General features: G+C 43.3%; 1 protein-coding gene across 1 annotated transcript in view; it reads left to right on the top strand.

The window, feature by feature from the left end:
* The window catches only part of TBCA (tubulin folding cofactor A), a 45,639-nt gene extending 26,273 nt beyond the window's left edge, over positions 1–19,366 (top strand). The window contains exons 2-4 of the mRNA XM_075342426.1: positions 11,677–11,782; positions 17,527–17,613; positions 19,126–19,366. Coding sequence (XP_075198541.1) covers positions 11,677–11,782; positions 17,527–17,613; positions 19,126–19,206 — 274 coding nt within the window. The 3' untranslated portion in view covers positions 19,207–19,366. The remainder of the gene's footprint in view (positions 1–11,676; positions 11,783–17,526; positions 17,614–19,125) is intronic.
* Positions 19,367–23,112: the final 3,746 nt, after the last annotated feature.

Below are 23,112 nucleotides of genomic sequence, written 5' to 3'. Positions count from 1 at the left end.
ACGGCTTAGTGGCCTCAACACCCATGGGAATCTCCTCTTTTGCTGGAGACATTCTTTGTATGCAGGCGGTGGGGTTTTGATTTGGCTGGTGATCTGGAATTGCCTTAAAGCGCACCAATCACCAGGATTTTCCTATATAGCCTAAAGCCACTGCTATACTGGCACGATCAGGCTGATTCTATACAGACCTTTAGTTGTCAGCTCGGATGTATAGTTGTTGAAACGCAAGCAAGTAAAGTTTGTAAAATGAACAGCTTTTTGATTGGCAGCAGCTAATAGCTGGGGTGGGCTTTGATAGTGATTCCCGTCCCCCTGCCTGTCCGTCCTCCCCCTGTCTTTTATTTATGCTAATTCTATTATAAAAGCGTTTTATTAATGGTTGGGTAAATCAAAGTGGCTAGAAGGACCTGTGCTGATGTCATACCCATGTGACCAGAAGGGGCAGGGCCTCAGCCAACAGAAAACTAATGTTGCTTCCTCGTATCAGCTATGTTGGCTGAGGCGCCGCCCCTTCTGGTCACATGGGTATGACATCAGCACAGGTCCTTCTAGCCACTTTGATTTACCCGACCATTAGTGTAATGCTTCTACAATAGAATTAGCATAAATAAGAGAGGTGGAGGAACAACAGGCCAAGGGCGGCAATCACTATCAAAACCCACCCCAGCTATTGGCTGCTGCCAATCAAGAAACTGTTCATTTTACAAACTTTTGTTGCTTGTGCTTCAAAATATACACATCTGAGCTGACAACTAAAGGTCTGTATAAAATCAGCCTGATAGTGCCAGTATAGCACAGGCTTTAGGTTATATAGGAGAATCCTGGTGATTGGTGCATTTTAAAGGATGATCTGGTTGGCATTACGGGCGGCATTTGGTGGTATAAATTACTCAGGTAAGGGGTCATTGGGATCTGATTTTGGGGTCCAGTCTGTAATCTGTTGGTTAAGAAGGTCTAGTGGAAGCCTGAAAATATTTATCCAGGTATCCAGTTTGGACTCAGTATGTTTGGGGCGGTTTGGGGTTAAATATGTGTTTGTGTCTGATAGTCTGTGTTATCATACTATCATTGTCCCAGTGCATGCTCATTATAGTAGGGATGTGGTTGGTGTGGTGCAGTCAGTTTTTCCAGCATACAGTTAGGTCCAGAAATATTTGGACAGTGACACAAGTTTTGTTATTTTAGCTGTTTACAAAAACATGTTCAGAAATACAATTACATATATAATATGGGCTGAAAGTGCACACTCCCAGCTGCAATATGAGCGTTTTCACATCCAAATCGGAGAAAGGGTTTAGGAATCATAGCTCTGTAATGCATAGCCTCCTCTTTTTCAAGGGACCAAAAGTAATTGGACAAGGGACTCTAAGGGCTGCAATTAACTCTGAAGGCGTCTCCCTCGTTAACCTGTAATCAATGAAGTAGTTAAAAGGTCTGGGGTTGATTACAGGTGTGTGGTTTTGCATTTGGAAGCTGTTGCTGTGACCAGACAACATGCGGTCTAAGGAACTCTCAATTGAGGTGAAGCAGAACATCCTGAGGCTGAAAAAAAAGAAAAAATTCATCAGAGAGATAGCAGACATGCTTGGAGTAGCAAAATCAACAGTCGGGTACATTCTGAGAAAAAAGGAATTGACTGGTGAGCCTGGGAACTCAAAAAGGCCTGGGCGTCCACGGATGACAACAGTGGTGGATGATCGCCGCATACTTTCTTTGGTGAAGAAGAACCCGTTCACAACATCAACTGAAGTCCAGAACACTCTCAGTGAAGTAGGTGTATCTGTCTCTAAGTCAAAAGTCAACAGTAAAGAGAAGACTCCATGAAAGTAAATACAAAGGGTTCACATCTAGATGCAAACCATTCATCAATTCCAAAAATAGACAGGCCAGAGTTAAATTTGCTGAAAAACACCTCATGAAGCCAGCTCAGTTCTGGAAAAGTATTCTATGGACAGATGAGGCAAAGATCAACCTGTACCAGAATGATGGGAAGAAAAAAGTTTGGAGAAGAAAGGGAACGGCACATGATCCAAGGCACACCACATCCTCTGTAAAACATGGTGGAGGCAATGTGATGGCATGGGCATGCATGGCTTTCAATGGCACTGGGTCACTTGTGTTTATTGATGACAAAACAGCAGACAAGAGTAGCCGGATGAATTCTGAAGTGTACCGGGATATACTTTCAGCCCAGATTCAGCCAAATGCCGCAAAGTTGATCGGACGGTGCTTCATCGTACAGATGGACAATGACCCCAAGCATACAGCCAAAGCTACCCAGGAGTTCATGAGTGCAAAAAAGTGGAACATTCTGCAATGGCCAAGTCAATCACCAGATCTTAACACAATTGAGCATGCATTTCACTTGCTCAAATCCAGACTTAAGACGGAAAGACCCACAAACAAGCAAGACCTGAAGGCTGCGGCTGTAAAGGCCTGGCAAAGCATTAAGAAGGAGGAAACCCAGCGTTTGGTGATGTCCATGGGTTCCAGACTTAAGGCAGTGATTGCCTCCAAAGGATTCGCAACAAAATATTGAAAATAAAAATATTTTGTTTGGGTTTGGTTTATTTGTCCAATTACTTTTGACCTCCTAAAATGTGGAGTGTTTGTAAAGAAATGTGTACAATTCCTACAATTTCTATCAGATATTTTTGTTCAAACCTTCAAATTAAACGTTACAATCTGCACTTGAATTCTGTTGTAGAGGTTTCATTTCAAATCCAATGTGGTGGCATGCAGAGCCCAACTCTCGAAAATTGTCACTGTCCAAATATTTCTGGACCTAACTGTATATACAGAACACAGACCGTGAACATGGCTTTGACCTTCTTCAGGTCGAATGGAATCTGTCACCAGGTTTTTGTCCCCTATTTCAGAGCAGCATGATATAGGGTCAGCGACTCTGATTCCAGCGATGAGTCATTTATTTACCGGGTCAGTTTTGATAAAATAAGTTTTCTTAATCTGTTGCAGATCCAACAGTTCTCTAAATACTGAGCTCTGTAAAATCCCACTGCTGATTAGAAGCTTACTGTACATAGGCAGAAAGTTGGCAATCAATGTTGGGGGTGGACTACATGGCAGCAGGTCAAGTAGTCCTCTAGTAAGTGTCCTGCTGATAAGTGATTTTGTAAAATCTACAGCAAGCAGCCCAGTAAGTGACACATCACTGAAATCAGGGTTTCCTACATTATACTGCTCTCAGATTAGGTAGCAAAAGCCTGGTAATGGCTTCCCTCTAACTCGCTGTTGACTCCATATCCATTCATATAGTACTGTAAAGGTGACCATTTTGCAACTTTGTATACCGTAACGCTCCGTTAGTGACGTCATATTTTATGTTCTCATTCACATTATCCCAGATGTTATGAACGTTCTAGGTTTTGTATCTGTCCACAATTCAATTTTTGTATCTATCATTTGGAGCTCAGATATTTTTACCCAATTTTGAGGGAGTTTTTATATTTTTGTAGATATCTTTGATGCCCCGACTGTGTATTTGCAAATTAGGACACAGTATATCAAATGTCACTAGAGTGCAGGAAACAAATGTACATCTTTAGGGTCTTTAGATGGAAATTTAGTATTGAAAACCTGGTGAATTGGCTGCAAAATTTACATCAGTTACATACAGATGTCTCATATTTTACCCTCCACATTGCAAAGGGTGAAATGTGCTGTGAAAATTCACAGCATAAATTGACATTCTACAGACAATTATTGCTTAAGGGGTTCTTTGCACGTTGCGACATCGCTACTGCGATATCGTCGGGGTCTAATCGAAAGTGACGCACATCCGGCGCCGGTAACGGCGTCGCAACGTGTAAAGCCTAGGAGAGAAGATGAACAAGCGTGAAACAGTCAAAAATCGCTGATCTGTGTCACGTCGTTCATTTTCATAATGTCGGTGCGTCCGCAGGTACGATGTTGTTTTGTCGTTCCTGCAGCTCCACACATCGCTGTGTATGAAGCCGCAGGACCGACAAACATATCCTTACCTGCACCCGCCGTCCACCGGCAATGCGGAAGGGAGAAGGTGGGCGGGATGTTTACATCCCGCTCATCTCCGCCCCTCCGCTGCTATTGGCCGCCTGCCGTGTGACGTCGCTGTGACGCCGCATGACTTGCCCTCTTAGGAAGGAGGTGGGTCGCCGGCCAGAGCGACGTCGCAGGGCAGGTAAGTGCGTGTGAAGCTGCCGTAGCGATAATGTTTGCTACGGCAGCTATCACAAGATATCGCATGTGCGACAGGGGCAGGGACTATCGCGCTCTGCATCGCTACCATCGGCTAGCTTTGTCGCAGCGTGCAAAGTACCCCTAAGTCTAATCCTTTCTACCGGTATTATAATACGCTGCAGATTTCACACGCAGAATATTCCAAATTAAAATCTGTGTATATGCCCTGTGTGCACGTATCCTAACCTTTGTAGAAATGCAGGAGGCAATACCTTGAAATCTTATAATACAGTGCAGCTCAATAAGTGATTACTGGGAATTTAACAAAAAAAATATAGTGGGGGGGGGGGACACATGACACACATACATTTAGAAGAGAATCTGTCACCAGGATTTCAATTAAAAAAACTATATGTGCATGTACCTAATTCAGAGTCAAGACCAGCAGTCAATCTGTCCAACATGGCCAATCTGTTGCTCCTTTACTGAGAAATCAGCTTTTGAATTGATATGGAAATGTGTTAAGGCCTCTGTCACTCCAGCTCTATCCCCGCCCAGCACCGCCTCCTTCTGCTTGAATGTCAGCCTCTATGCTGTGTGATTTAAGGTAAAAGAGCAGTCAGTCAAGCAGTAGGAGGTGGTGCTGGCTGGAGAATAGAGCTGGAGTGACGGACTCTTCAGATCTACAAATAGCTCTTCAGCCTCATTTGCATATCAATGCAAACGCTGATTTCTCAGTAATGGAGGAATGGACCGGTCATGAAAAGCTGTTGCTGGACTTGTCTGTGAAAGAGCTATATGCACATATAAATCATTTTCGGGGTAAAATCCTGCTGAGATTTTTTTTAACAAAATAATTTACGTGGTAAATCCCTCACCACCCTAGTGCTGGAGGCTCTATTCGTGGTCGTACAACTGTCCTGCAGTGATGACGTGCTCTATTGTTGCAGGTTAGTCTTACAGCCTTGGCCTCTGCTGCCTCAGGCCGTGCTCTGGCTAGTGATTGGCTGCAGGGGTCACATGAGTCATGTGCAGCAGGACAAGCCACCTTAGAGACTATTGGAGCAGCCATGGTGGAGAAGTGGGGGATTTATCCGATGAGTAGATACTTTTCTTCTATTTGTCATCCCATTTCCTGAAGTCCATTCAGTTTTATTTATTCCTGAAAATCCCTTTTTAGGCTATGTTCACACACTGCAGATTTGATGCTGACATTTTCTGCTCCAAATCTGCATGTTGTGGCTAAAAAACGCGTAAAATAACGGATGCAGTTTAGGTGCGTTTTTTTATGTCATTGAAGTGAATGGGTGAAGAAAAAAACAAACTGCAAATCCGGACCAATATTGGCAAAATCTGCACCATAACAACACTGAAAAAAAGCGCACCATGTGCACAGCAAATCCAGTATCCCATAGACTTTGCTGGCTTCAGGAGAGGCGTGTAGATTTTGATGCAGATTTTAAAACAAAAAGCATCAAAAACCGCAGCGTGTGCACAGGGCTTTAAAGTGATGTTCCCATGAAATATCCAGGCTATAAACCCTTGACTATGCCATGAATGTCTGACCAAGCAAACACCGCGACTTCTCGCTAGTCCACCATCGCTATATGTGTCCACCTTACGAAACTCATTATTTCAGAGCAGTCAGAATTTCTTTCTCTCCATAATACTTCCCCATTATTTGCTGTGATAAATGCTCGGACCTGAGGTTTGCCCGTGTGTCCCATGGCTGACCGCGGAGTATATTCTCTATTCCTTCGCATAATGTTGGGTTTTTTTTCTTCCTCTGACGTGCAGATTACTGACTGGAAGATGTCAGTCCATCATTTTCCATTTCCTTCATTTGTCTCCAATGTCTCTGTCAGATTTGGGGAAGCAGAAACCTCCTTTACCACTGATCTGACTCCAATCAGAGAACCTTGACTGATTTAACAGGGCGTAAAATAATTCTCTCTCAAATGGTCCTCCAGTTGTGTCAGGTCATTTGACTTGCCAGTAGCCATTTCCTCCTGATCCTCTAAATGTAAATCCCAGTATTTGTATTTATTTTACGTCGTATTTGCTTCATTGTGGCGTTGAAACGCTGTAATAAGAACAATGAAGGCTTGTCGGCTCTTGTTTACCGGCTCCAGACATTTGCGCACATCTCGTGTTGACCTTGTGAGAAGGAAGAAGAGCGTTACTGCTCAGGTTGGCAGCTTTCATTTTGGCTCTGGGGCCGGATAGTTGTTAGATGTCATTAGTTGGGGAACAACCTCGATGAACATCTTTCTGAATGGATGAGCTCTTCTTACACACAGTAGTGTTTCCCATAAATGTGCAAAAATGTAAGCACTTTTTATATCATTTTTTTTGTATTGTTTTTTTGGAGTATGGAAAAAAAAAAAGGGATTACAGGTCCATCAAACTCCTTTAAGAGCTAAAAATTGAAATATAAGTGTAGGGAGCTTCAATATTCACCTCCCCATATCAGCCACTCCTAGACTCCGGGATGTGACGAGTGACGAGTTTCATTGGTTCCGCACACATTACAGATGAGCAGTTGCCCTTGTCCAGCGCCCAGTCCCAACCTCTGTGGCAGCTGATCTTCACTACTGGAGCAGCATCCTGGGGGCCTCCGCCTATTACTAGGCCTCATGGAATTGGAACCTGAAGACCCACCTCTTCCGACAAGCCTACAACCTGCCGTAACCCTCTGTCTGATACAGCGCCGCACGACCAGCCCTACCCTCACCTACTGTATCCTCACCTATCCCTTGTAGACTGAGCTCTTGCGGGCAGGGGCCTCTATCCTCCTGTACCAGCCTGTGCCTTGTATTGTTTATGAATATTGTAGTTGTCCCTATTATGTATACCACATTCACATGTAAAGCGCCATGGAATTGATGGCGCTATAATAATAAATAATAATAATAAATGGTATGAGTTCTAGGAACTAGGAGTTACAAGAGGTAACTAGGCCACCTAGCCAAGAATGACTGCTCCATAAGTCAAGTCAGCCCCTGAGGACCGAATTGGACACCGGACCAGAGCACCTCAAATTGAATTGCTCATTGCTAATAGCCACTTCTGAGGGTACATTCAACATGAAGGGGGCACACTGGTCTTTCTAATGTTGTTAAGATAGCCATCTTACCACTGACCCGCCCCACCACAATCCACTCTTGAGTGCCCACCATTTTGTTTTTGACTTTCATATAGCCATATCAGGCTAGGAAGTTAGTTGAGAAAAAAAACTCTATTAAAGGGTTTGTCCACTACTCAAACATCCCCTTTTCCATTCCTGTTTGCTCACAACAAGCTAATAACCCCTCTGGTGCTAGGACTGTTCCAGGTGTGTCAGCGCTGGCTCTCCCAGGGATTGTGTGACATGGTTTGTCACGTGATCTTTGCGGCCAATCAGCGCTGGCTTCACTGTCCCCTCTTTCAGACATCCGTAGCAAGTGAGAGCTGTGGTTGCTCTGTCACTTCCTTCAGATTCAATTAACATTAACGTCTGAAGGAGGGGAGAGCAAAGACCAGTGCTGATTGGCCTCAGAGATCATGTGACATATTGTCATGGGATACCCAGGAGAGGCAGTACAGACATTACTGGAATGGTGCCGACCCCGTAGGTGAGTATAGGTGATATTTTACTTCTTTATAGTCCTGTCACAAAAAAATTGTATAAAAAGTGATATTAAAAGAATGTCAACGCAACCCACAAAAAATAAGCCCACACAGATCCGTGCTCAGAATATGACGATCCCAAATAAAATGTTATTATTTTTATCACCTATTGTTAAAATCAGGACTATTTTTTTTAGCTTATGAATTATTTTTTTCCCTCAAATTTTTCAAATCACTATATAAAAAAAAAAATCCTGTCTCTTTCGCACTGGCTACTAGGTTGTACACTAAACGCACACTACTGTTCTCTATAGGAAGCTTTGCAGCAGTTTCATTATCATCACAGACAGGATTATAATGACAGGTAACATATGGTTAACAACATAGGATCCACCTTTGCAACAGGTGATGTCACAGCTCGCCTCCTCTCCCTCCCTTGACTTCTTATAGGGTGTGTGTGTGTGTGTGTGTGTGTGTGTGTGTAAAATATATATATATATATATATATTATAATATAATCTCACACACCATAAATTATAAGAACTTTTTTTATATACAGTACAGTCCAAAAGTTTGGACACACCTTCTCATTCAAAGAGTTTTCTTTATTTTCATTACTCTGAAGATTGTAGATTCACATTGAAGGCATCAAAACTATGAATTAACACATGTTGAATGAAATACTTAACAAAAAAGTGTGAAACAACTGAAAATATGTCTTATATTCTAGGTTCTTCAAAGTAGCCACCTTTTTGCTTTGATTACTGCTTTGCACACTTTTGGCATTCTCTTGATGAGCTTCAAAAGGTAGTCACCGGAAATGGTCTTCCAACAGTCTTAAAGGAGTTCCCAGAGATGCTTAGCACTTGTTGGCCCTTTTGCCTTCACTCTGCGGTCCAGCTCACCCCAAACCATCTCAATTGGGTTCAGGTCTGGTGACTCTGGAAGCCAGGTCATCTGGCATAGCACCCCATCGCTCTCCTTCTTAGTCAAATAGCCCTTACACAGCCTGGAGGTGTGTTTGGGGTCATTGTCCTGTTGAAAAATAAATGATGGTCCAACTAAACGCAAACTGGATGGAATAGCACGCCGCTGCAAGATGCTGGTGTTCAGTATGACTTCAATTTGAATAAATCCCCAACAGTGTCACCAGCAAAGCACCCCCACACCATCACACCTCCTCCTCCATGCTTCACGGTGGGAACCAGGCATGTAGAGTCCATCCGGTCACCTTTTCTGCGTCGCACAAAGACACGGTGGTTGGACCCAAAGATCTCAAATTTGGACTCATCAGACCAAAGCACAGATTTCCACTGGTCTAATGCCCATTCCTTGTGTTCTTTAGCCCAAACAAGTCTCTTCTGCTTGTTGCCTGTCCTTAGAAGTGGTTTCCTAGAAGCTATTTTACCATGAAGGCCTGCTGCACAAAGTCTCCTCTTAACAGTTGTTCTAGAGATGTGTCTGCTACTAGAACTCTGTGTGGCATTGACCTGGTCTTTAATCTGATCTGCTGTTAACCTGCGATTTCTGAGGCTGGTGACTCGGATAAACTTATCCTCCGCAGCAGAGGTGACTCTTGGTCTTCCTTTCCTGGGACGGTCCTCATGTGAGCCAGTTTCTTTGTAGCGTTTGATGATTTTTGCCACTGCACTTGGGGACACTTTTTCAAAGTTTTCCCAATTTTTCGGACTGATTGACCTTCATTTCTTAAAGTAACGATGGCGACACGTTTTTCTTTACTTAGCTGCTTTTTTCTTGCCATAATACAAATTCTAACAGTCTATTCAGTAGGACTATCAGCTGTGTATCCACCAGACTTCTGCACAACACAACTGATGGTCCCTACCCCATTTATAAGGCAAGAAATCCCACTTATTAAACCTGACAGGGCACACCTGTGAAGTGAAAACCATTTCCGGTAACAACCTCTTGAAGTTCATCAAGAGAATGCCAAGAGTGTGCAAAGCAGTAATCAAAGCAAAAGGTGGCTACTTTGAAGAACCTAGAATATAAGACATATTTTCAGTTGTTTCACACTTTTTTGTTAAGAATTTCATTCCACATGTGTTAATTCATAGTTTTGATGCCTTCAATGTGAATCTACAATTTTCAGAGTCATGAAAATAAAGAAAACTCTTTGAATGAGAAGGTGTGTCCAAACTTTTGGTCTGTTCTGTATATAAACAAAAAAAGACATTAAATAAATATAATGTAAAATATGCACACATACACAGTATATATATTATAATTTTTTTTCATTTTAATTTTTTCTTCCCAATTTACTTAATGCTACAAGCAGACCCAGTTGCGAGTTAAGTAATCTACAGTTTGAAAACTTCCTAAGCAAAATAAAATGTCACTTCTACCTCAAAGAATCTAAAAAAATAAAAAAAAACTCCCGCTGGACGCGCAGAAACAAAGACCTCACCCATCTTCATCCATAGAAAAATAAAGGTTTCATGTCTCTGAATTTGCAACACAAACTATTTTTTCTTACCATTTTTTTCTTTTTTTGAACCTGTCATCAGAAATTTAGCTTGAAACCTAAAAGTTTCCCCCTCTGCAGCTCCTGGCTGCATTCTAGCAGGTTCCTGTACTTTTTGTGGCCCCTTTTAAACCAAATTAAATACTTTATAAACTTGTACCTTTTGCTATATAAATTTTGTAAATCGTCCATGGGGGCGGGCTCTCTGCTGACCGTTGCTGTTCCTCCAGCAGATTTACGCCGCCCCCCAACGCTGAATTTCATATCTCAGGACGCTGCCCCTAGTCCCGCGCATGCGCTGTGCGACTGTAGCGGGACTGTGCACTGTGTGCACGTGTGACCGCTGGTGACGTTTTGCGCAGGCACAAGGTTATGGGCGGCGCTGTGAGTGTCATCAGCAAGTGCCGCCCATAACCTCGTGACCGCACTTTCCCCTCTTCCTCCAGCGTTCTGCGCAAGCGCTTGCTGGCCAGATGACCCGACGTCACCTCTTTCCCATCTTGCCCTGCTGCAGGGTAAGATGGGAAGGAGGTGACATTGGGTCATTTGGCCGGCGAGCGCTTGCGCAGAACGCTGGAGGCAGTGGGGGAAAGCGCGTCCACGAGATTATGGGCGGGCACTTGCGATGCAATCACAGCGCCGCCCATAATCTCGTGCTTGTGACACACGTCACCAGGGATCCTGGCGTGGGCGGCACCTCGGGCGCAGTGGGCGGCGTCCTGATGGATGAAATGGAGCGTGGGGGGGCGGCGTCAATGTGCTGGAGGAACAGCAACGGTCAGCAGAGAGCCCGCCCCCATGGACGATTTACAAAATTTATATAGCAAAAGGTACAAGTTTATAAAGTATTTAATTTGGTTTACAAGGGGCCACAAAAAGTACAGGAACCTGCTAGAATGCAGCCCACGAGCTGCAGAGGGGGAAACTTTTAGGTTTCAAGCTAAATTTCTGATGACAGGTTCCCTTTTAAACTGAAGAAAAAAAAAGACATACACGTTTGTATCAGTGTAATCCTACATTTGGGAAAATCCTGTTGCCAAATTATTTTTCCTGCTTAATGAAGATTGTATAAACAGTAGTAGCGGGATTACGTTGTTTTTTCATCATTTTACCGAACCATTTTTTAGTCCTTTTTTTTCTTTAATTTTCCAGCCCATTTTGTGTGTAAAGTAAACTCGTCCCACAAACAAAACTTCATGTGACTATATAAACAGAAAAATAAAAATGTTATGATTTTTGGTAGAAAGTGATGGAAAAATGAAAACTGGCCGTTACGGAAAGGGGTTAATTATGGGATGACCCATTTTACAGTTCGGCAGTGTCATGGAGGGTTAGGTCTGATGTCTGGATCCACATGATACCTGGATCATTAGTGATGACGATATTGACGTCTTCTCTTCCAGATTATCGAAGGAAAAATTAATGTATGAAAAAGAAGCCAAACAACAAGAGGAGAAGATAGAGCGCATGAAAAGCGAAGGAGGGGACGAGTATGTCATAAAAAAACAGGCAAGTAACAAGGCTAGCTCTATATTTTAACCCCTTTTCATTTTCCGCTGTAGCCATACAGACCCCATAATTGAGAAATGAATGAGCCTAACCTGCCAGCTGGTGCGGCCATGAAGACCTACGGGCAGCAGTGTGCACTTTGCAACTTTTTGTGTAGTGGGTTTTAGGTACAGATATGCCAACATTAATGCCAGGATGTATCTCTCTATGTAACTACCCATGAGACTTCCTAAAGGCACAGTGCCCAAGTGCCTGGTTTGGGGGTAGAATGTTGATCTGCGGTATGCCAGGAAGAATATCCTCCTTGACACATTACCTACCCACTTCCTGCCTTTTTAAAGGGGTTGTCCATATGCGCCAATGTTTTACTGAATTTGTGTATGGCAGCATCTGTTGCAGTACAAACATACACTACATACAAAAAGTTAGGGATATTTGACTTTCAGGTGAAATGTAAAAAGTTCACGCTGCAGTGATATATTATCACGTTAGTAGCAGTAACAATGCTGATTCCCTCATAGTAAATAGTTTATTGAAAGAAAAGCAAACAGTGGTGGGTATACTCTCAAAAAATGTCAGTATCTCAATAACGTGTCATATGGCCTTGAGTATCAATCACAGCTGACGACATCTGCTGTTCACAAGTGGAGTTATTGTCTGCAGAGGCATGGCACCCCACTCTTCTTGAAGGGTGTCCCTCAGGCCATTGAGGTCCTGGGATACAGAGTTATGACCTCTACACGGCGACTCAGCTGATCCCATAGGTTTTCTATGGGATTCAGGTCTGGAGAAAGTGCAGGCTGCTCCATTTGAGTCTCCAACAGCAATTCCCTAATGATGTGACCTTGATGAGCTGGTTTATTATCATCCATGAAGATGAAATTAGGCCTGTGTTGTTCATGCAGAGGCACAATGACTAGATTAATGATGATATTCCAGTAGTAGGGGCCGTCACTGTACCATTCACAAAGTGTAATGCAGTTCTCTCTCAACACTGTAACACAACCACCAGCAAAGGCTTGTCTTGTGACAACAGTGGCTGACGCACATCGCTCTCCTAGACATCTCCAACATCATTGGCGGCCATCATTTCTGCTCAGCGTGAATCAATTTTCATTAGTGAACAGCACTGAGGCCCACCCTCGTCCAGCATAGATGATGTCTTTGCCTGCTTGTGTGGTCAGGATCCTTGCAGGTCCTCTAGCACACAGATCACGCAGATATAAATGGTTTCAAATGGTCTGGCGTTACATTTGGGTGCCCCTCACCTCTCTTAAATGTGTCTGGAGTTGTGGGGGATTCATCATCATTCATCATCTGATTCCAAAGGGCATTGTTCACAATGAAGCGGTCATCGGTGTATGCTGTGACCAAAGTGTGTCCATGTCTCTGCCTTTCTGTGACTCTTCCAATCTCTCTGTATCTGTGTTGCAGCCTGCTGGTGACACTCTAAGCTCAGTGGCCACTTCCTTCTGGGGAGGCTGTGGGCTTACATTTTTATTCTGGGAAGGGCCCAATAATCATGGACCGTCCCAACCTGATAATACCAGCCCGCAGCGATCTGCTGGTTATCAAAACTAGGGAAAATCCCACGACATTTATTTTTTTGTTTTAGATTTATTTATTCGGTTAAACCAGGCTAAACCCACTTTAGGGCCATATGAAAGACACTAGAGGCTGCAAGTTTATAATATGTGGGGGGGGGAGTGGAAAATTGTATATCTGCAGGATATCTATCTAATATGTTTCAGCTATCTAGTGATATCTTTATATATTTTGTGTCTGTGTGTATTGGGACGTGAGTGGTTGTAGTGTTTGAGGTGGCGAAGGTTATAATTATGATGATTTTATACCTCTATAATCTGTAATAATATTGTTTCTTTGCTCTGCTGCCTGTGTTTCAACCAACTTTATTGAGACAAAAAGCGCACACAAAAACGCAAGTAAACAAAGGTGCGGAATTGGTGTCGAAATTCTGAAACTCTGCAAACGCTGATCATGAGAACGTAGGCATATAATGCCGCTAGCGGTACGATAACGATATCTCTCATCTTTGGACCCATCGAAGCGCCTTTTTACTTTAAAATCGGCGCCATTTTTTCAGCCTCTTGATCGCAGACTCTAAACTGCGAGTATTTCTTCTCCTTAACCTAAGGATTTTACAAAACAACATTTAAGTGTGTAGGCAGGAAAAATGTTCACGTTCAGTGGGGTTCCAGTTTAGTAATTTTCCTCCCAAGCGCATGGTGAGAATATCATCTCCGCTAAAATGAAATGCAGTGATAAGTAATAACTTTTTATGCATGATAAGCACCCAAATAAAAACCTGCTGTTTTCTGCTTTTCATTTTCTTTACCTTTCTCTTTCACTTAAAGCCTCCTGCCGAGGCCTCTCCACATGATCAATATACTCAATGACCGTTTTTTCTCATGCCGTAATTATCTCTCTGTGATATTATCTCAGCGCAGTATTTCTTTATTAACCAAACGATGCAGGCGATTTTTATGCAACCAGCTGATCCCATTCTGGATGAAGGGGCGAGAAACAGCGGAAGGAGGTTATTTTAAATAAACTTTCCGACCACAGGCTGTGATTTCAGTCCCTAACAGGGCAAGCACATATACACCACCCCTCCATCCGCTGTCGGCGCCCGCGGCGAAAAAAGCTCTTGCTCTTCAGAGGGTTAATACATTCTTTTTTTATCTTTCTCCAAAAAGCGGAGTCAAAAGAAACATTTATTGTTTTTTCCGTCTGATTTACAGAATCTGTAACAGATCTAAGACACACAAAGCAACATATGGCGCCAGATGATTTTATGGCTCCGAGACGTACCTGTGCCGTTATGCCACATTTTTGTGAAGACACTGACCCAATCTGGCCCTGAATTAAAAGTGCAAAATTTGTCTTAATAATCATATCCTTATTTTTTTTAATTAAGGTTTTGGTTTTTTTTTATCAAATTGTCACCTACATTCATTTTTGACTGTTTTTATTATTATATCCTTTTTTTTTCTACCCCTTGACGAATAGTAAAGCTACATAGGAAAGGTTCTGCTTTGTGTCTGTGTTGATCCAGAAAAAGTTAAGCAACTTTTTATACAGCGTGTCCACCCATACCCTGTCCACCGCCATTAACTTGAGAACGGCGGCAGCTATAGGCATAGAAGTGGTGTCTAGGTATAGTAAAGTTGCCATGCGTTACGCAATGAAACCACCTATAGCCCCACCTGGTGGAAAACAGAGTTAGCATTTTTATCTTGAAAACGAAACGAGATAGAGAAAAATAGTGAATTAAAAAAATTGTAGGGCATCATCAATTCAATACGAATCAACACCTTGCATACAGAAATGCTATGATATGAAACCCATCACCACCCCCCCACCCCCCGAAAAAAAAACAAAAAACATTGAATGCTGGTCACGCATATGGCGCTCATTTAACTTTGATGTTCAAAGTGGCCACCGTCAGCTGCAATGCACATCTGGACAGCATACTGTATCTTGCTGCACGTTGTGCAATATGGTAGGTGACACGTTTGCACAAGCATCTGTGATACGTCATCGTAGACCCTGCAATGTTGATGGAGGGGTCACATACACGTCCTGTTTGATGTGACCTCACAGAAAGCAGTTCAATGGGGTCAGGTCAGGTGAGCGTGGAGGCCACGCCACGCAGCCACCATTCCCAATGACTTGTAGGAAGGTCTCCATGAGGTATTACTTCACGTCCACAGCCTTGTGAGTTTTACATGTTCTAATCATAGCATTTCTGTATGCAAGGTGTCGATTCGTATTGAACTGATGATGCCCTACAACTTTATAATTCACTTTTTTTCTCTCTCTCGTTCCATTTTCGAGATAAAAAATGCTAACTTTGTTGTTTTTTCACCAGGAGACGCTATAGGTGATTTCAATGCGTAGCGCATGGATACTTTACTATACCTAGACACCACTTCTATACCTATAGCTGCCGCCGTTCTCAAGTTAATGGCGGTGGACACACTGTCTAGTATTCATTAAAATGTTTCTACCATTTTGCTGCTTCAGACTGTTGCCCTTTTATCTTGCTGTGTGATCTATGTTAGAAATCTATCAGAGCTCCTGGTTCTGACTGCTTTCTTCTCCCTCTTCCCTTTCCTCAGTGTTAAAAATAGCAGCAGGGAGGAGGTAGAGAGGGGGAAAGTATCTAAAGTCTTATGGAGAGCAGAGAAAACAAACTATGGATAGGAGAAAAGTGCAGGTTTGGAGCTGTGCTGATACATGAAAGTGAAGACAGTAGCTGCCTGGATACATGCAAAACTCACATCCAGCCTGTATTACAGGGAGGGACACTCTCACAAGAGAAAAATCTTAAAGTGGGATCAGGCTGAAAACTGCATACTAAAAATTAACAAAGGAGTGAAGATGGCAGACTGAAACTAAAAGCAATCAATAAAAATAATTTTTCCATGTTAAAGATGTTGATAGCCTTTTAAAGCATAAGGGGCGCTTTTCTAGATATATTCAATAAGTGGTGGTCCCTGTATAATGATTATTCCACTCCATAAAAGTGCTTGTAAATGCACTGATACATTACCTTCTGCAACTGGTTCTAGTACCGATCATGCAGATTTGCAATGCATTAGTTGCCACTTTGGTTGTGTTTTGAGATGGATTTTAAATTAAAAAAAAAAAAAACATTGTATGCGGAGTTTTCTGCTCTGACTGGAAGCCGGATACTGTCACGACCGGCATAAATTATAGTGGGCTCAGGCATAAAATAATTGGCTGGGCACAACTGATGATTGGAAACTCAGCCTATAAGAGTTAATGGAGTTTTCCATCTAGTTCAGTCATCCGTACAGTCATAAGTAGAGATCACCCAACCTGAGGTTCGGTGTTCAGACTTTTATGAAGAAACTGAGTTTGGATGCTTTGCTTATCAACTTCACTTGCGTGAGCATCGCTGTGCTCGGGTACGCTCAGTGCTCAGCTCAGTGGGAGCCGCTTGCAGTGTTTGACTGTCTCACACTGGGGGATACAATAGCATTATCAGATGTAGTGTGCACCAAACAAAAAAAGAATGTGAAAACCCCAATCGGCCGCCCCCTGGAAGTGATCTGCTTATGGCTGGGTGCATGTGGGCAGAGACCAGTCTGCTCAATTAGTGACTGTTTTTGGGGTTCAGGTCAAGTCCCAAACCAAATTGTATCTAAAGTCCGGCTGAATCCGCCGAACGGAGCTTAAACAGGTTCCCTCATCTCTAGTCATAAGATTTTATTCAGAATATGATTAGAGATGAGCAGACCCGTGGAAGTTCGGGTTCTGTGGGTTCAGTAGAACTTTTTGTAAAGTTCGGCTTGGAATCTGGACTTGACCTGAACCCCATTGGAAGTCCTTGTTTGGCAGTTCGACTCTCCGCCCACATGCAGCCAGCCATAAACAGATCACTTCCGGGGGACGGTGGGTGGGGTTTTTCCATTTTTTTGGTGCACACTACATCCGATCACGCTGTTGTTACCCTGGGTGCGAGACGTTGAAGCACTGCAAGTGGCTCACACTGGGCTGAGCACCGATTGTACCCGAGCACAGCAATGCTCACCCTAGTGGTTTGCATACGTAAAGTACCCGAACTCTGTTTTGTTCGAAGTCTGTGATCGGTACAAACTGTGAACATTGGGTTCGCTCATCTCTAAATGTGATACAAATTAAAATCAGCTGCCATCCACATATTGGAATTTCACATCTTCATTTTTGCATTTCAGACTGAAATACTCCAAGAATCTCGCATGATGATCCCAGATTGTCACCGCAGGCTCGAGGCCGCACACACGGACCTGACTCAGGTCTTAGTAAGTATTTCTGTGTCGGTCTGGATTTACTTTGCAGTTTTCAAACACAATACAGCACATGAGGTCATTATATCATCCCTACACATAGACATGGCATTCTGTACTGTAGAAACCTTCTCCAGCATTATCAGGTGGTTCCTTCTTTTTTTGGCTCCAGCTCTTCTTTATGAATCTTAAAGGGAACCAATCATCAGGATATTTGTATGTAAGCTAAAGCCAGTGCTATACTGGCGCTATCAGGCTGATTCTATACATACCTGTAGTGGTCAGCTCGGATGTTTAGGTTTTGAAATCCAAGGAAGTAAAGTTTATAAAATCATCAGCTTTTTGAGTGGCAGCAGCAGAGGATCAGATAATATCTGGGGGGTATTCATAGTTATCCCCTCCTTCCCCTGTTAGAATTAGCATAAGTATTATAGAAACAATTTACTATTTCACTTGCAGGACCTGTTTGAGGTCATACCCATGTGATCAGAAGGGGCGGGGCCTCAGCCAACAAAGCTGATACCACGAATCAACATTTTTCTGTTGGCTGAGACCCTGCCCCTTCTGGTCACATGGGTATTACCTCACACAGGTCCTGCAAGTGAAATAGTGAATCAATTGTATCATACTTATGCTAATTCTAACAGGGGGAGGGGATAACACTGAGTATATTATCTGACCCTCAGCTGATGTCACTCAACAAGCTGGTGATTTTATAAACTTTACTTTCAAAACCTAAATATCTGAGCTGACCACTACAGGTATGTATAGAATCAGCCTGATAGTGCCCGTATAGCACTGGCTTTAGCTTATATACGAATATCCTGATGATTGGTTCCTTTTAATATGTTCTTCATTCAGACCCAGCAAAGCAGTCATAGTCGACTTAATTTATGGATGTGAACAAGGTATTGAGGTCAATTTTAATCCCTTCCTGACAGTGCAATTTTTCGCTTTTGTATTTTCCCTTTTTCCTCCCCTAATTACAAGAGTCATAACTTCATCCTTTTTTCCTATCGAGGTAGTAGTACCAGGGCTTTTTTTGTATTGTTTTTTCAGGGGTTGTTTTTTTTTTTTTTTGTTTGCTTTTGCAGACCTAGTTGTAGTTTCAAATAACACAATTCATTTTGCCATGTAAAGTGCTAAAAAAAAAAAAGGGGGGGAAAAAATTCCGTGTAGGGTAAAACTGTGAGAAATCACAATTCTACCATTTGTTTTTATGGTTTTATGTCTTGTGTTCAGTATGCGATATAAGTGACCTGGCAACAGGATTCTTTGCCTCACGACCGGTTTATGGCAATAATCAATTACATTTTTTTTTAATAATTTAATTATTAAAACAACCTGATTTAAAAAAAAAAAGAAATGGTTTTGCGTCCATGTTTTCTGAATACCATAAATTTAATTTTTCCACCGATGGACTCGTATGAGGGGCCGGTTCTCTACGCGCCAAGTTGTAATTTCTTATGATACTATTACTATTATTGCATGTTATTTGACATTGTGTTTTTGGCTTCTTTTTTTTAGGAGAATGAAAAAGACTTAGAAGAGAAAGAGGAATATAGGGATGCCCGTGCCATGCTGGACTCCGTGAAATTAGAAGCCTGACCTCCCTCCAGCCTTGGATTTTATGCCTTTACACCATTCCACTGTCCTGCTTGAAAATTGGGAAAACTGAATGCATTTCCATGGCCTGACAAAAAAGGGACAAGATTCCAGATGTGTAGCTTCAAGGATGTAGAAAATAAATTGCTTTATCTTCTACAGATACGTGGCAGTGTAATTACTGTGTGGTCTGGGGAACATGCCAATGCTTTGATTTCCTGCAGTCAGGGGTTTGTAATGAAGCAGGTTGTGTGATGAGCACTTCATAGGACGAGGATTTAGGACTGATGTGTTACGTGGTGCTTACGTAATAGAGAAATAGCATTTTACCATGAAAAATGTGAGTCAATATGTCTAAAGCGGGCTTTACACGCTACGAGATCGCTACAGCGATCTCGTTGGGGTCACGCATTTTGTGACGCGCATCCGGCCGCTGTAGCGATCTCGTTGTGTGTGACTCCTAGGAGCGATTTTGGATCGTTGCAAAAACGTCCAAAATCGCTCCTCGTTGACATGGGGGTCCTCTCCCAATTATCACTGCTGTCGCTTGGGCGAAGTTGATCCTCGTCCCTGCGGCAGCACACATCGCTACGTGTGACGCCGCAGGAACGAGGAACCTCTCCTTACCTGCCACACGCCAGCAATGAGGAAGGAAGAAGGTGGGCGGGATGTTCGTCCCGCTCATCTCCGCCCCTCCGCTTTGATTGGGTGGCCGCTTAGTGACGTCGCTGTGATGCTGAGCGAACCGCCCTCCTTAGAAAGGAGGCGGTTCGCCGGTCACCGCGACGTCACCGAGCAGGTAAGTACGTGTGACGCTGCCTTAGCGATAATATTCACTACGGCAGCGATCTTCACATATCGGCATAACGATAGGGGCGGGTGCTATCACGCTCGCCATCGCTAGTATCGGCTAGCGATTTCGTAGCGTGTAAAGCCACCCTTAATGTACAAATATGAAGGGACTGGCTTTTCTCAAGAACTCACCACATCACTACCTTTATAGGGGAGCTGGCCATGCGCATTATAGTATATGAGGAGCACCTGATGATCATTGTGTGTATGTGATTGCTTGGGTCTCCCCCTGGTGGCACGTATGCTTGGCCGAGTGTTATGGGGGAGGGTGGTAGGACACTGACTGATTGGCGCTGGCCACACTGCGTTCCTCTCCCTGTTAAGTTGTCTCTAACTTCTGCGCTGAGTCTCTGCCGCTGCTCCAGGCATCTGTTCTTATCTGCAGCGCTGACTTTACATCGATATTGCTGCAGCCCATAACTGAATCAACGCTGCATACAATAAAAGACATCGGGAGCATCTCCTGAGATTGTCAATGCTTCCAGGAAATCTTTGTTGACTGGCATTCAGCGTTGACGTTTAATCTACAACACATGACCCCTGCAGCCAGTCACTGCCGTGCAGTGAGCCCAGTGATTATGTGCAGCTTGCAGATGGAGACTAAGGCGGGCTTTGCACGTTGCGACATCGCAAGCCGATGCCGCGAAGTCGCACGCGATAGTCCCCGCCCCTGTCGCAGGTACGATATCTTATGATAGCTGGCGTAGCGAAAATTATCGCTACGCCAGCTTTACATGCACTCACCTGCCCTGCGACCGTCGCTCTGGCCGGCGACCCGCCTCCTTCCTAAGGGGGCGGGTCGTGCGGCGTCATAGCGACGTCCCACGGCAGGCGGCCAATAGCGGCGGAGGGGCGGAGATGAGCAGCATATAAACATCCCGCCCACCTCCTTCCTTACGTAGAGCCGCAGGCGGCAGGTAAGGTGAAGTTCCTCGCTCCTGCGGCGTAACACACAGCGATGTTTCCTGCCGCAGGAACGAGGAACAGCATCGTACCATCGCTGCAGCAAAATTATGGAAAAGTCGGGGCTTGCAACGATGATACGATAACGACGCTTTTGCGCTCGTTTATCGTATCATCTAGAATTTACACACAACGATGTCGAAAGTGACGCCGGATGTGTGTCACTTTCAATTTGACCCCACCGACATCGCACGTGCAATGTTGCAACGTGCAAAGCCGCCCTAAGGCTCTGTTCACACTAGAAAAAGGATTTTTGAGTCTGAAAGATTAGCGCACTTGCGATAAAAAAAACGCACCAATAACCGCATGCGTTTTTACTGCATTTTTAGGCGTTTTTGGTGTGTTTTTTTTTTTCTGCAGGTTTGTCCCTGTGGTTTTTTTTACCATTTATCTATGGCAAAAAACGCAGGTACCTGCAGAAAAGTGACATACACATTCTTTTTCTCAAGAAATTCTGCAGAAAGAATGTTCTTGAGAAAAAACACTGTGTGCGCACAGCTATTTTTTTTTTTTCAATAGGTTTTGCTGGGGAATGGCTGCAGAAAGGTTACAACCATTTTCTTAAGAAATTTCTGCAGCAAAAACGCGGGTAAAAATGCAGAGTGTGAACAAGGCCTAAATATTGCTCCAGTCCAGTAAACAAAGAATGGTGGCGATCAATCAGGGATTCAACTGGTAAATGTTTTTTGGGGGTTTTTTTAATTTTATTTTTTATGAATTGTAATTATTTGTCAATCACGAGTCAGTGTTTGAAATTTGGAGGCCAATCAGCACCTTGTTCACTTTGTCAGTTTTCTCAAACCATTCATAGACCATTCTTGCAGTGTGGTTGTGTGCATTAGGCCTGTTTCACACATCAGTGAAAAACAGACGTTTTTCACTGACGTGTAAAAAACGCATATGTCCCTCCGCGTACCGTGATTAACGGCACACGTGGGTTATCAATGTGCTATCAGTGATCCGTCATCCCTGATAGCACATGGACATATAATCACCTGTCCCCGCTCCTGCTGTCCGTGGTGCTGAACTCTTCAGCTCTGCTGTGTTTCCGGCCGCCGCCGCTGAACCCCCGCTGCAGCTATTTCCGGGTTGGCTGTGCAATGCATACGCATGACAATAATGAGCCGGCCTGGAAGCAGCAGGCAGCAGCGGCTGAACACAGCAGCGCTGGAGAAGGCAAGTATAAAAAGCTTTTTAATTTCAATGTACATGTTTTTCTGGTATGTGTTTCACGGATCACACTATTTGATTTTAATGAGTCTGCGTATGTCCGTGATTCTGGTATGTATAAAAACTGTCACATACGTACCAGAATCACTGACTTGTGAAAGAGGCCTTATGCTGTTGAAAGGAGACCCTGCCATAAGGTGACACCATTGCCATAAAGGTGACTACTTGTTCTGCTGCAATATTTAGGTAGGTGGTGTGTGACGTACTGGAAACACCCCATAATACCTACCATTTTGGAAATTGACATTATCTATCTCTTTGTCAAACTCATGCTTGTACCATTTTTTTCTGTTCACTTTCACCTTAAAAATCCTAACTCTGATAGGTGCCATTGTCATAAGGTGATTAATGTAATTTACTCCACCTGTTAGCAGTTTTGGGCTGCGTTCACACGCTACACTACTGTATGTAACTGTAGGTTCCACTCACCTGCAGGCTGAATAAGCGCACAAGTTTCAGCTCCACGCATCAATTGCACCATGAGATTCTAACCTTAAAGCGAACCTGTCAGGTGCACCGTGAGCAGTTCTGGATGTACAGTTAGGTCCAGAAATATTTGGACAGTGACACAATTTTCGCGAGTTGGGCTCTGCATGCCACCACATTGGATTTGAAATGAAACCTCTACAACAGAATTCAAGTGCAGATTGTAACGTTTAATTTGAAGGTTTGAACAAAAATATCTGATAGAAATTGTAGGAATTGTACACATTTCTTTACAAACACTCCACATTTTAGGAGGTCAAAAGTAATTGGACAAATAAACCAAACCCAAACAAAATATTTTTATTTTCAATATTTTGTTGCGAATCCTTCGGAGGCAATCACTGCCTTAAGTCTGGAACCCATGGACATCACCAAACG

The sequence above is a fragment of the Anomaloglossus baeobatrachus genome, chromosome 1, assembly GCF_048569485.1.
Source record: "Anomaloglossus baeobatrachus isolate aAnoBae1 chromosome 1, aAnoBae1.hap1, whole genome shotgun sequence".
Taxonomy (NCBI): Eukaryota; Metazoa; Chordata; class Amphibia; order Anura; family Aromobatidae; genus Anomaloglossus; species Anomaloglossus baeobatrachus.
Note: the sequence above shows the minus strand (reverse complement) of the source record. Positions and strands in the feature narration are given on the sequence as shown.